General features: G+C 44.7%; 1 protein-coding gene across 1 annotated transcript in view; it reads right to left on the bottom strand.

Moving 5' to 3' along the window:
* The window catches only part of LOC146195433 (putative sodium-dependent multivitamin transporter), a 125139-nt gene that overhangs the window by 92323 nt on the left and 18608 nt on the right, over nt 1-14208 (bottom strand). The window contains exons 3-4 of the mRNA XM_084596795.1: nt 14135-14200; nt 7350-7401 (exon numbers count right to left, since the gene is read on the bottom strand). Of these exons, the coding sequence (XP_084452921.1) occupies nt 7350-7401; nt 14135-14200 (118 nt within the window). The remainder of the gene's footprint in view (nt 1-7349; nt 7402-14134; nt 14201-14208) is intronic.

Below are 14208 nucleotides of genomic sequence, written 5' to 3'. Positions count from 1 at the left end.
CACTGTAACCAGTACAACAAGGGAAGGCGACCTTTGGAGTTTACAGTCGGCGACAAAGTTCTTCGCCGCACGCACCGACTAAGTGATGCAGCAAAAGGGTTTGCTGCTTCTCTCGCTCCACGATGGACTGGCCCTTACACGATAACAAAGCGCGCGTCTCGGCTTTCCTACTTTATTCACCATGTGCTGGGTGGTCGAGAAGCCGGACCAGTCAACGTGGCCGATCTCCGAGCTTACCACGGCCGTCCACTAGCCACATAAAACCACTTGACCTACCAGGCACTACGGGTACGCACGCCCGGTGGATACCTCCAAACATGCGCCCTGCCAGCAGCAGTACCAGTTCCGTCCTTATCCCGCGTTATTTTTGTTTTACACCTCGGGAGGTGTCCCGTCTCGAGAGGGGGGGAGTGTGGGGCCTCACAGCTCCTTTTAGCGTTTCAAACCGCGCGCGCTTTTTTCTGTTTGTGTTGGTGTCCGCCCGGGCAGCGCGAGTACGCATGAGCGAGCTGCCCGGAGCGGGGTCGACATGTTATTGGCGCGAGACAGAGGGTAGATAAGCGCGTCCGAAGTATGGCTCGGGGCTTTTTCGCCGGGCGGCCGGCCAGAGAAGGGCGGCGTGGCAGCGTCCCAAGCCGGCGGGATGTACACGGACGACGGAGCGGAGTCCTGCGAGGCGAAGACGAAAGCGGTGCCTACAAGAAGCCTTAGGAGTTTAGCGTGAGTGCTGCCACGCGAGTAGCAATGCGTTTGTACCGTCATCAACGCTTTGGCCCTATTACTCGCCCTATCCGCGCCGCAGTGTGCTTTGTGTTGTCGCGGTGAAGCCCTGACCCATGTTCCGTTTTATTCTGCACAGTCCATTGTCGCGCACTTCGAAGGCATGTTTCCAGCGCAGTTGTGACCAATGCTGTTTCTTTTCTATTTTATACTTTTCTGTTGCTCCGAAATAAACCGGTGTTTTTAAGAAAGACTTCGTTTTTCACTCGTCGGGCGAGACCATCGCTCGCGGACCCGTTTTCTAGAAGGCGGAGCCTTCAGGACTCTACTTGAGCGTTGCGTGACATCTTGCTCGAAAAGAAAAAAAATAGCTAGATACTTGAGCTCGGGCACAACAGACAAAGGAAAAGGTATTAATTCGAAAGCATTACTTCGCTATGTTCTCAAATTTCCGTCCTCAGACGGCGCCCGCAGAACGCGTCCGAAGATCGCGTCAGCAAAAACGTGTCCGCAGCAGTTGTAATTAAATGAGTGGTAGAGGTTAATGAATGGTATCAATAGATAGAGGGTGACGAAATGTGTCGGAAAAGATATTTAGACCAAAAAGGTAATGAGGTAATTATTTAGAGTAAAATCAAAAAGCAAAGGCGAAAATTGTCTGATTAGCCAATGGCTTGGTGCTACATTTGAATGTATCAAATAATAAAGTAGTTAATTAAATCAGTCAATTAAGGTGACGTTAAGATGTGACGTCGCGCAATCTGAACTGGAAGCAAAAAAGGGCCTAGGAAGAGATTGACGCACAATATTAAGTAGCAAAGACTAAAGTAGTTAATTAAGGCAGTCAGTTAGGGTGACGTCAAAGATGTGATATCACGCAACCGGAAGTCGAGCCGAAAAAGAGCATAGGGAGGGGTTCCCGCAATTTGAAAGTGCCAAAGACTAAAATGGGTAAACAAAATGTGAAATAATATGACGTAGAGGATTTGTCATCACGCACCGGAAGTAGAGCCGATACAGAGCATAAGAAAGAATTTGGCGCACAATTTGAAAGTACCAAGGACTAAAATTGGTAAACAAGAAGTGAATAATGTGACGTAGAGGATGTGACGCCACGCAACCGAAAGTAGAGTAAAAAAAAAGGATTGACGCGCAATTTGAAAGTACATGGCTAAACAAGTAGTGAATTAGCAACTAGACCCAACCAGAAGCAACCAGCAGCAGAATCCGTGCTTTCGGATTACTCCAATGCAGATTCTGCAATGCTCTTTAATTTCTGTTGAGATGTTTAAATAAAGGCCGATTTTTATTTGCGAACATTGGCATATTGCACATCGATATATTAAGCTTCACGTTCCACATCCTACATCACGATAAGACAGAGTTGAAATCGTCCTGCAAGCAGTTCTGATCAATTTCACTGCCAACGTAACGATAGATACGGCAATGCTCAGCGTATAACCTGACGCCGGTAGTAACAATTTCCCTAAAGACACACTGCAGCACTTTTTGCATAAAATTGGGTTTTCAGCAGAGAGACATAGTGTTTCATGCTGCGAACGCAAATATCAGATTAAAGTTAGGCAGAAAAACGCAGAAATAGCATTTTTTTTTCAGCAGAAATACGCAGCCCGCGCGACGGGGCTCACCGCGGGTCACGTCGCCGCCGGTGATTGGCCAAGACGTCGCGTGACGACATTCTGAGGACCGGGGAAGCTGCCGATGCGGCTCCTTCGCTGCGCTGTGCTGATTGCTGCTCTCTGCGGCTTCGTGAATGTCATTATGGCATGCCAATTCCACACGAATGACCATCGGAATGTTTACCGCATGTATCCGTATCAGATACGCCCACAAACGATGCAGCACTTCCGTTGTGGGAAGCGTAGATTTGGCATGGAAACTTGCTTTGGTTACAGGGAGGCACTTTGAAAAGTAGTGTGTGTCATTATTAGCAGAAACCGCATGGCCCTCAGCGAAACCTCGTCCCGCATATTCCTGGGATGGAAGGGCAGCGAACAATGCCCTAGCCGACTATCTCCATCTCAGGCCTCTCACCCCGCCCGAAAGGTCATTGTTGTGAAAAATGAGGCCAAAGCTTGGTGTACCAAATCGAGCTTTGAATGCCAGTCGTGTTACCTTGGAGAAGCGGAGGATTTTATAGAAAGGGTGAAGCAGTACAAAGCTGCCACCAGAAAAATGAACAATAAGCGAAGCGCGGTTGCGGAGCTCTGCAATGCATACGAGGCATTCACGGGGCCATTATGCTGGAGACCAGGTCAAATACGCGCAGAATGCTGCTTGAGTGATAAGACATTTAGCAGACGTTGAAAGATTTTCCTTTTTATCGTATTGTCACAATACACGTTTAGTGAATTGACGGCTGACGTATGTTGAAAGCTAAGCTGCAGCTCCTCCCCAGCCACACCTTCATGAGAAAACCTTGTTCCGAAATGTGTTTTCTTACAAGAGCTTCGTCGTTTTCATTTCCAACTTAATGTGCATCCACAAACAAGACAGGACTATGTAAAATGACGAGGCAGCAACTGGTGCAAAATTGAAAGGCCAAGTAGGAACAACTTCGATGATTGATTGCTTGGACGCACCGAAGGAAACCTCGCTCTTTGCACTCCTTACCTGAATGCGCCTATGCCCAGCAGAGGGGTACACTCCTTATCTTCTAATAATGCTCCCGTAAGGGTTCCACGGACATATCAGGCACGTGCCCTACTCGAAAAGATCTCGCAGTCTTTCACAACCTAGTTTCGACACAGCAGTGGGCTCTTCTCAATAACCCGCTAGTTCGCAAAAAGCATCAGCGCGTGCTACTGATGAGTTGTTCATTTTTAGCTCAAAAGCCGTTGCGCGAAGTATTTGCGTTAAAAAAAAAAAAAAAAAAAAAAAACGAGACACGCAAATACAACCGTGCGCCGATGCTGTCTGACCGTCCCATCATGAAACTGCAGTCCATGAATAGATCGCAGATGACTGTCCCGACTGTTTTCTACAAGAAAACAGAAGGAACCGCTTCATGGTTCAGTAATGTTTTTTTTTTTTTTTTTTTTGTCAAGCCCTATAGAAATCGCATTAGGAACAAACAGCACGTAGTCAGTTACGAAAATGTAATTTTTCCTTTGGTCGGCTTGAATTTATCTCTCTTGTCAGCAACGCCGCATTGCACCACGAGCTTTTAATAGAATGGAAGATACATCGTCGCGTCCAAGCTGTTCGTGCATCCGAACACACGCCGAGCTGTGTTGTATCAGGTGCACAAACACAAATTGACGTATTTTGTACGTCCGCAACGCACGCAAAACGAGGAACAACGCACGCCGAAAACCCCCTCCATTGGCTTTAAATGCCTCGGGCTCCTCACGGTGACGTCACGACATACGGAGAAGCGAGGTTTCTTCCTTCGCTTTTCTCCTCTGTAGCAGTCGCGCGGGGCGCGGGAAATTTGAATTGTGCGCTTTCAGTCGACGATTGCGCAGGTGTTTTATGCATAATCGAAAAAGGAAGTTTACAGGCATGATCAACAAATATTCTACTTCAAAAACCTATGGTACTGGTACATTTGAAAACTGCTGCAGTGTCCCTTAAGGTCTTAATAAACACAAGAAAAAGAGTGGGTTCAAATTGAACCCTGCGGGACGCCAGACAAAACATTTAGGTGTGATGACGATACGCCATCTAGAACCACTCGCTGTCTTCTGCCTCGTAGATAAGCTTCAGTCTATCTCGTAAATTAACCAGGTGCGTTAAGTACAGATAGCTTCTACAACAACAACGCAAACTATAGATATTTAATTTTCAGAACAGGATATTAGTTTGCTCTGCCTCTGGTCTAGATCATGTCTTCAACTTCATCCTGAAGAACTGTTACACTTCTGTTGCCACTTAACGGTTCTTTCCATGGAATCCCTTCAACAAATGCGCTTCCTTCTAATTGGAAGTGTGGAAATATTATACCCATCAACAAGAGCAATGAAAATATAACTTCTAACCATAGAGCGATTTTCCTGACTAGCGTGTGTCGCAAAACTTTAGAGCACATCATTTACATCAACCTTTTGAGTCGTCTTAATATTATTACATTCTTCGCCACAAGGCAACATGGTTTCAGAGCAGGGGTTTTATGTGACACGCTGCTATAGAATTTACACCCAACAATCCTTCTTCAATTAACGTTGGTAAGCAAGTAGAGTATATTTTTGGATTTCCGCAGGGCTGCTGATTCAGTAACACACACGTCGTTGCTATAGAAGCTCTCTGTACTTAACGCACCTGGGTAATTTACGAGGTAGACTGAAGCTTATCTACGAGGCAAAAGACAGCGAGTGGTTCTAGATGGCGTATCGTCATCGTACCTAAATGTTTTGTCTGGCATCCCGCAAGGTTCAATTTGAACCCGCTTCTTTTTCTTGTGTTTATTAATGACCTTAAGGGGCATTGCAGCAGTTTTCAAATGTACCAATACATTTAAATTAAATATCTATCAAGTGGATGCAGCTAGCACAGAACCGGGTAAAGTGGAGAAATATAGGAGAGGCCTTCGCCCGGAAGTGGGTATAGTCAGGCTAATGACGATGATGATGATTTGCGGTAGACTGCTGGTGCTCTCAAAACCAGAAATTGCTGCTTCCGATTGCGTAATGGCAGACTAAAAATAAAGATATGTTTCTGCCATCGTTGTAATATCAGCCGCGTAGTCGGCACCATACAAGTTGTCAGGAATGGCTCCCTTATTGTTTAACTTACTTTTTACGTACTTCCAGAATTCTTTTGAGTTACCCTTAATATGTTTTTCTTTAGAATAAACAAATAGGCACTTTGAGCTTCACGACCATCTTTTGTTATACATTTGCTGATTTGTTTCCATTTTTACTGTATAAGCCACGATCGCGAGATTGACATTGGCGACGAAATAAACAGTTTCTTTTACTTTTAGTACCCGAATGGGTTTTGTCATCGAGTGTTAATCATTTCGACGTTTGGCGGTAATGAGCCGCGATGGAATGTAGCCGTCAATCAACGATAGTAATTTTGTTTTTAGTACGCGTTATATTGCATTCCCGTCAAAGCACAAGCTAAGTGACCGTAATCGGGTAAAACACGCTCAGTTCGTGTGATGCGGAGACATGATCCCCTTCTTCATAAATATTTTTTTTTTGTGGAGTCTTAACATAGTGGCGCGTGGGAGTTATAGATATGTTAACAAGAACAAGTCGTGATGAGATATTCCTCGTATGCTGCTACTGTAATTGCACAAGATCAAATTGAGGGTAAACAGCGCAAAAAAAGACGAGGACGAACGAAGCAATAAAGCGAGTTTAAAGTCAGCGCTCGTTTGTGTACTTCGTTCGTCCTCGTCTTTTTTGCGCTGTTTACCCTCAATGGATTACCAACTTGCCCAAGCGTCTGTTTTAACAAGATCAAATCCAGGAAACTGGCACTAGTGGGTCCAACACGTGTTGGCATTACAGCAGATTGCAACAGTGAGTGGGTATTCACCATTGCAAGAAAAGTTGTACGCAAAGATGAGTTGCACAGCACTGCCTCATATAAGGGTCATTTTACGTCTGGCAGGTTGAAATCCCCAGCAAGCATTACATACGAAGTTTTCAGAGATTTCGTGATAAGGCTGGGAGATCACACATTTTGAATCACAGAGGGGGGGGGGGGGGGGGAGGCTGGGACACCCTCTTGCATGTTGTGGCTTGGGGATGGAAAAGTGCCGCTTTTGAACATCGCTGCCGACGCCGCCCACTGCCCCGTCCCAGAGGGATTGTTTAAGATCATGTTCGCCTAGATAGTCTGCGAACACAATTCTATAGAGGAGACCCCACGACCAACCGAGCCGCATCCAGTAGGGTAGCTGCCTGTCGCCATCGTCTGCTCGACGCTCCTTCAAAACTGTGACGTCATCAAACAGTGTTAGCCGTAAGCATTTCCTATTTGGCAGCGCAACTCTCGAGTCCCAGAGTGCTTTCTCAAAAATGAATTTGCCAGAAAAGTAAAGCGTACTGAATTGGGCTGCTTGGCACACACAACCTTAACATTGAGAACTTTTGATACAAATTTCATTGATAACTTCGAACATGGGAAAACTGCTAGAGTTGCCCTTCAAAGGCCACGTTACACTGATATTCTGGTGTAGGCGTTGTGGTAGAAAAGTGAAAAGGATGCTTGTGGTGCATGCAGATGACAGATGACACGACCGGGCACTGATTTGTCGGTGGTTGTGTGATCTTACGGCATTAGATTGTCAACTGGCTAGATGCTGCCTACTCAAGCGTCGCTTTGAGACAGTAGGGCGGATAGAAATCTAACACTTGTTACCCAAAACAGACATGGATGCTTAGGCCTAGCAGCTTATTCGTAAAGATTAGGTAAAATAGGACTTTGTAATCATGGTGGTTTTTTTAGATACTGTAGTAGCTAAATATATACACTGTAGGTGCGTTTATGTTTACTGCGTGTTCAAGATAGTGTTTTGGATGACTAATGCCATTCTACATGGAGTTCCTCAACGAACGCATTGCGGTGCACATTTAGATCTCGACACACAATCGACACTAGGGGCAAAAATATGTAAAGAAATACTCGTCGATACTAATACTGCGAATACATACTTGTTGAAATTGCAAGAGCAGCGCTGTAGATTCCAACAGCCCCAAGGGTTTGCTGAAAAAAAAAGCGCGAAAAATTATTGAATCAGCAAAGGGGACTTGGTAGTGCTGCAGCATTTATCAGAACATTTATCAGAAATACGGAATTTGCAATTTGCATTTGCAAGCACCGGTAAGACGGTCATTTACAGAATGAGAGTATGGAGCAGCTCGTTCATTTAACACAAGAGCGTGCATATTTGGAGCAGTGGCAGAAGCTGCAGCAGTGATGTCGACACTCATAACTACAGTACGGTGTCGGTGGTACACGAAGTAAGTCCCCTAGAATCAGTACTCGACCACTCCGGAAGCGGGCAATGTGAAAGAGCATCAGTGTCAAAATGTTTACAACCTAATCTGTAGGTTACATGGAAGGTGCATTCCTTTAAACGCATAATACAATGGCTGAGGCGTCCAGTCACATTTTTGACGGTAGGTATTCAGCACAGAACGGGGTGATTGGTAACGACCGTGAAATGGCAGCCCTAGAGGTAGGGGTGGAATTTCTGAACGGCCAGAATGACGGCTAGGTACTCCTGCTCGGTGATGATGCAATTTCGTACCGCAGGTGCCACGGTACAACTGGCAAGCAAATTACATTAAGCGGAGAAGCAGTATCACACTGCATAGGTACAGCACCAATACCGAGGGCGCAGACAGTACAAGGAGGAAATGTGGTAGGGGTGTTGTCAAAGTGAGCAAGGACGATATCTGAAGTGAGCGCACTCTTGAGTGTTTGAAATGCTTTCTTCACAGTCTTTGGACCAAATTAAAACAGAACGGTCGGTAAGAAGCCGGTAAAGTGGAGCTTCAATAATAGCGAAATTGCGGATGAAGGAAAGTATGAGTATAGTAGGCGAAGGAAGCTGTAGAGATACTTTTTCCGCTGAGAGCGATCAAAATTCAAAACTGCAGTAAGCTGGTCAGGATCGGTTCTAATGCTGTCGCGGTTAACGAGGTGGTCAAAAACCTTGACTGTTTTCTTGGCAAAATTACACTTTTTCAGTTCAAGCCCGGTGGAGGCTAGGAACGTTAGTACTTGATTAAGGCGGTATAAATGATCAGAAAAAGATGGAGAGCAGATATCTATGTAGCTGAAGTATCATAAGCAGGTTTTTTCATTTAAGCCCTCTAAACCAGTGTCAATGATTCTCTAAAATATCGCGTTGTCATTTCAGAGTCCAAAATAGATGACACTGAATTCGTAAAGCCCGCCGGGAGTAACGAATGCAGCTTTTTATTGGTCGGCTTCATGCATCGGAGCCTACCAGTAACCGGATCGCAGGTCCAGGGCCGAGAAATATTCGGCTCCCTGAAGACAGCCTAGGGAAGCATAATTGCGTGACAAAGGGTAAACGACTAGTCGAGCGATATTACTGAGGGCACGGTAATAAACATAGAATCGCACGGTGCCGTACTTTTTTACCAATACCATCTGGGATTATCAGGTGCTAGCTGAGGGCCGAATAACGTCCCGTCGGAAATTATGATTGACATTATTAGTAGAAGTGCTTTCGGTAATGAGGCGGTGCTGTGCAGCACTGGTTCGGCCCATGACCGTCGAAGTCATATCAGAAGAGTTTTGCTGTTTACGAAGTAGTTTCTGGAATGCATGGCAGTGGGATGCACGAATGTCGAGATTGGCGGTTCAGGTGAGAACACAGGTGGACATCGGTAGAAGGTGCTAGTGAGAAAGAGGGCGTGGTAAGTATGGGTAGGATGACAGGCTGAATGTGCAGCATACAAGGAAAACAGATCTCTATGGACCGTACAATGTGTTCAGCGGAGGTATTGAAGCAGCGACAAGTGCTCTTCTGTGCTGAAACAGAACACAACTATGCGGTAAGGTGATTCACAACTTAAGATGGCGATCAGAAGACGCGACTAACGCTGCCGTTTTTCAATGTCAGTAGAAGGAAGCGCGATAGGGGTGCATCTATGCGGTAAAACTTAATCAGCATTGGCAAGCAGGTGATGTTAAGGCTCGGCAGCATCAGAAAGCAGATCGTTGTCTTTCATGTGGACGACGCAGTCGCAAGATAAAATGCTGGCTTAAGGGGCAGACAGGAAATCTCGGGCAAAAATAATTAAGAGAGCGCAAGACTATCTCATGAATATTTTTACATGGTGCGTACACCGTGAACAAAAACTCACATCGTACACGTTTCAGAAGGTTGAAAGATTGCACCTTTACCTCCAAATATGTTAGGTTCATCATAAGGCATTTTTATGATTAGTTCCATAAAACTCCTGCCCTCAGTCACCAGCGGCTGCGGAACAACTGACCACGGCGGCGGTCGGACCTGTGACGCAGCAGGGGGTGCTAAGAATTCCTGGCTCCGCTGGACAGGCCGCCATTGGAAACTGACCCTGGCAACGTTTACCGCTAGAACGCTTGCTAGTGAAGCCAGTTTAGCAGTGCCTGTTAGAGGAACTAGAGGGTATGAAATAGGATGTCATAGGGCTTAGTGAGGTTAGGAGGCCGAATGAGGCATATACTGTACTTAAGGATGGGCATATACTGTGTTGTCGAGGTTTACCTGAGAGGCAACAACTAGGAGTAGGTTTCCTTGTCATTAAGTATATAGCGGGTAAAAGAGATGAATTTTGTAGTATTAATGACAGGGTGGCAGGCATCGTAATTAGGCTGAATAAGTGGTATAAACTATACGTTGTCCAGGCCTGTGCACCTACATATAGTTATGATGACCAAGCAGCTGAACGCTTCCACGAAGATGTAGAATCGGCAATGCGAAAAGTAAAGACGCAGTATACTGTACTAATGCGAGACTTCAATGCCAAGGTGGGGAAAAAGCAGACTGGAGACCAGGGAGTAGGTGACTATGGCATTGGTTCTAGGAATAGCAGGGGCGAGTTACTAGTTGAGTCTGCAGAGCGCAATAACTTAAGGATCATGAATACCTTCTTCAGCAAACGGAAGAACCGGAAATAGACATGGAAACGTCCTAACGGGGAGACTAAAATGAAATGACTTCATACTCTGATCAACCCCCGCCATTATGCAAGATGTAGGGGTAACGGGCAGATTGCGATGCAGTACCCACAGGATGCTGAGGTCCCGAATTAACCTAAATCTGAAGAAAGAACGAAAGAGATTAGTAAGAAAGAAATCCATCAACGAATTAGCGGTGAGGGGGAGGGCAGAAGAGTTCAGGATCGCGCTGCAGAATAGATATTCAGCTATAACCGGGGATGGCGACATTACCCTAGAAGCAATGAACAATAATTTCAGAGATATCATTACTGAGTATACTGTAGAAGTAGGCGGAAGGATAGTTAGAGAGGATACCCGTAAGCTGTCTAAGGAGATTAAAGAAATGATTAAGAAACGCTAATGTGTTAAAGCTTCAATCCAACAGACCAGATAGAATTCGCCGAGATATCAAAGCTATTCAATAAGCGCAAGGTGGCCGATATAAGGAAGTATAACATGGAGAAAATTGAGCATGCTGTAAAGAACGGGGGAAGCGTTGAAGTTCTTGCTCCCCCTGGTACAGCCATTATTTTTACTCATTGAACGACTGGCTTCCATGGACCTGCACAGTACAACGATCTGTACAATGGGATTGGGACAAAGACATCGCACAAGTACTTGTAAGGTTTCTTTCTCGTCACAGTTGATAAATATTCAAACGAAAACGGGCTTGCAATGCATGACATGACTTGTACACTTCTTTAAGGATTTCGAAAATCCTCCCTTGCATGCTCGCTGAACTTACGAAAAAATTGGGAAGTACTTTGTTCAATCTAACCTGACACACAGGTCGTAAAAATGGGTCTTTAGTATCACGAAAAACATAAACGGTTACCAACTTGGCACAAATACAAATGCGCCAAGCCAACTCCTCCAGAGAAAACGCGACGAAACAAGCTGGTTCGGTGGGTGTGCTCCCAAGTACTTCCCCACACAAAAATTCCGAACACACAGTGAAATATCTGCACATTCACACGAGACAACGCAGTACTTGTAACACGTACCATATCTTGGTAACAAAACATAAATTGCAAATCGTATAACGTGCAATCATAGACCAACTGAATTCTTTTAGGCTGTCGGCCTTCTCACGTATTTGTAAAACCTGCTGGTTCCAATATGACTCACTGTCTCGGTAGTTTTCCAGTGGCGCTCCTAAATACTTCACTGGGGTTGTTACCCAAGGCATGTTCACGAAATTCGCAGGGGTTGTGAGCCACGTTCCATGACAAAAACCCAGACACTTATTCCAGTTCACAGCGCTACCACTCAAAGAACAAAAGTCCTTCACCAATTCGACAACACTGCGAGTGCTTTCGTAGTCGGTACAGAAGACGGCAATGTCATCAGCATACGCGAGTATGCGGACCTCTGCTTCATGCAAACGAAAACCTCGGACACAGCTGCTCTGGATAATGCTCAGATAAAATGGGTCAATATACAAGAAGGAAAGCAATGGCGACAAGGAAGAGCCTTAACGTACAGAGCGTTGCACTTGTATGCGCTCACCCACCCTCTTATTTACTATCAAGCGCGTCGTGCACCCTCAGTACGCCATTGCGACTCCTTTGCAAATAACTGAGCCCACATTTCCATGCTCTAAATCTAATAACAGGACATCATGCGGCAAGGCTTTCTCTAGGGCAAGCTGGAGCATGGCAACGCTCGTCGCAACACTCCAGCAAATATATATATATATATGTGTGTGTATATATATATATATATATATATATATATATATATATATATATATATATATATATATATATACAACTCAAACCTTCTGCCAAAACATTCGCCCGCTCTTTTTCTGCTCCAGAGTTGTTGTAAGCAGCATGAGGTGGCGCCACCAGTACCATCGCTGGGGCAGCGGCTCGTGTGGCGTCTTCGCCGCCGCAGAAGGTGGAAACATCTTACTTCTTTTGATCGAATCAGGCAAGTTCCCCGAACAAATTTGGTATTAAAAAATAGTAGCTACAAAATGCCCTTTCTGTGCAAAATTTGAACGGTGAGGATTCCACGGTTTAGCTGGGAGAAGCATTCTACATCGCGCCTCTAATGTGCAACGCGCTGTATATATATGTGTATATATATATATATATATATATATATATATATATATATATATATATATATATATATATATATATATATATAAATATGGTTCGGCCTTTAATGCCGCAGGTCTGATGCGGTCCTACTAATTCTTTCATTATAATTTGAAGCCTTTTAGCTAGAATTTTTATGAAGATCTCATGTGTTCGTCATGGATATTGGTCTTTAAGCGGTAACTTGTTGAAGCTTGGCTTCGTCAATGTTTTTTGGTAGTAAAATTGTATGGTGTATTATATATTATATATTATATTATATATAAAAATTGTAATACATAAGTTGTATTATGTAAAAAGTTCCGAACACAAAATTTTGCAAGAGCATACCACCTATATCGCCGTCCAAGTTCAAGATGCTGAAATGGGTGTTGTGATGATCTCCCCACTACGACGGGGCAATCTAGAGCGTATGAAACGCGCTTTATTGCCGATACGTCGCACCACTTGCTTAATGCTTAATGCATGTTGGCTTGGAAAAGCATGGCCGCTAAAAAGTTTTTGTCCGATTTGCTACATTACCCGAACTTTATTGCTCGGGAAATTTCAGGAACAACTAGCCGCCGGGTTTCAGTATCACAATAGCATATATCTCCGATTGAAACCGCGACCGAGATTGCGGGAACCCAGGCTTAGAAAGTAAGTACATACAACCAAAACACTGTGTGACAGCCAATGTTTAGAAAATGAGGGCTAATAAGCTTGAATGAAGTGGTGGCTCCTTCGTACCGCGGCTGAGACCTCCGGTGGATTTTTGTCTTCTGTTAGGCCTTTAGACACCGTTTTGTGCCTGTTTTATCAAACTTAGTGCGAATCTCCGCTGTCCTGCCACCGCCCCAAGCACTGGTCATCGTGGCCTGACGCCCACTGACAGAGACCGAGCACCACCGAAAGGACTTAGTCAAATAACCTTATGATTGCCTTCACATAAAGTTTGGTCCAGACTTTAGGTATCCTTGTCGCCAGCTTTGCCTGCTAGTCGGGGAAGGTCAGGTAAAGCCATCTTGTGTACATTATAGATTATGGCTGTTGTACAAAACAGAAAGATAAGAAGCCCTTACCTTGACCTTTGATACCACTTATATTGCCACTAGTGTAAACGAGTTTCGTTTTATGCTTCAAAAGTATATGTTTTCACTCGTAACCTAGCAAATGAAGAGAGAGGAAATACAGGCCACACACGATATCGAAACTAGTTGCGGATAACTGGTGAGGCAGATTCCCTCTATTTGAATGGAAACACCTAGACTGAGAGGTTTTGGATGCCTGAGAACATAGTGGATGTTGAGATGTGGGTTGCGGACGTTTAATACAGCAGTACGAACAGCATTCCATTATAACTTACCCAGGTGTAGTCGAGCTCCCTATCAGGTCCCCGTTCTCTGCGATCGAGTATACTTTCATACGTAATAGACTAGCTCCCATTGGCCACCTTGCGAAATAAATTATTGCATTTTTTTTCTATTTAATGCTTCTTCGAAACACGTACCTGTAACGTTGCAATTGGCTATCCGTTCTTAGAGTGTGGATGGAAATAAGGAAACGATATGCTTTGCATAAATTAGCATCCCAAGCAAGCAAAGGCATGAAAAAGTAGTGGTCAAGCTGATTCAGCCGCCATTGTCACCAAAATATTTATAACTTACAGTGAGGATGAAGTAAATGACGCAAGCTGTAATTCCGACTTTGTTGTCGAAGCGAAGGCGGAGGTACTGAAAGT

This window comes from Amblyomma maculatum, chromosome 3 (genome assembly GCF_055883805.1).
Source record: "Amblyomma maculatum isolate TAMU_Amacu chromosome 3, ASM5588380v1, whole genome shotgun sequence".
Classification (NCBI taxonomy): Eukaryota; Metazoa; Arthropoda; class Arachnida; order Ixodida; family Ixodidae; genus Amblyomma; species Amblyomma maculatum.
This window is presented reverse-complemented; position numbering and strand designations above follow the sequence as displayed.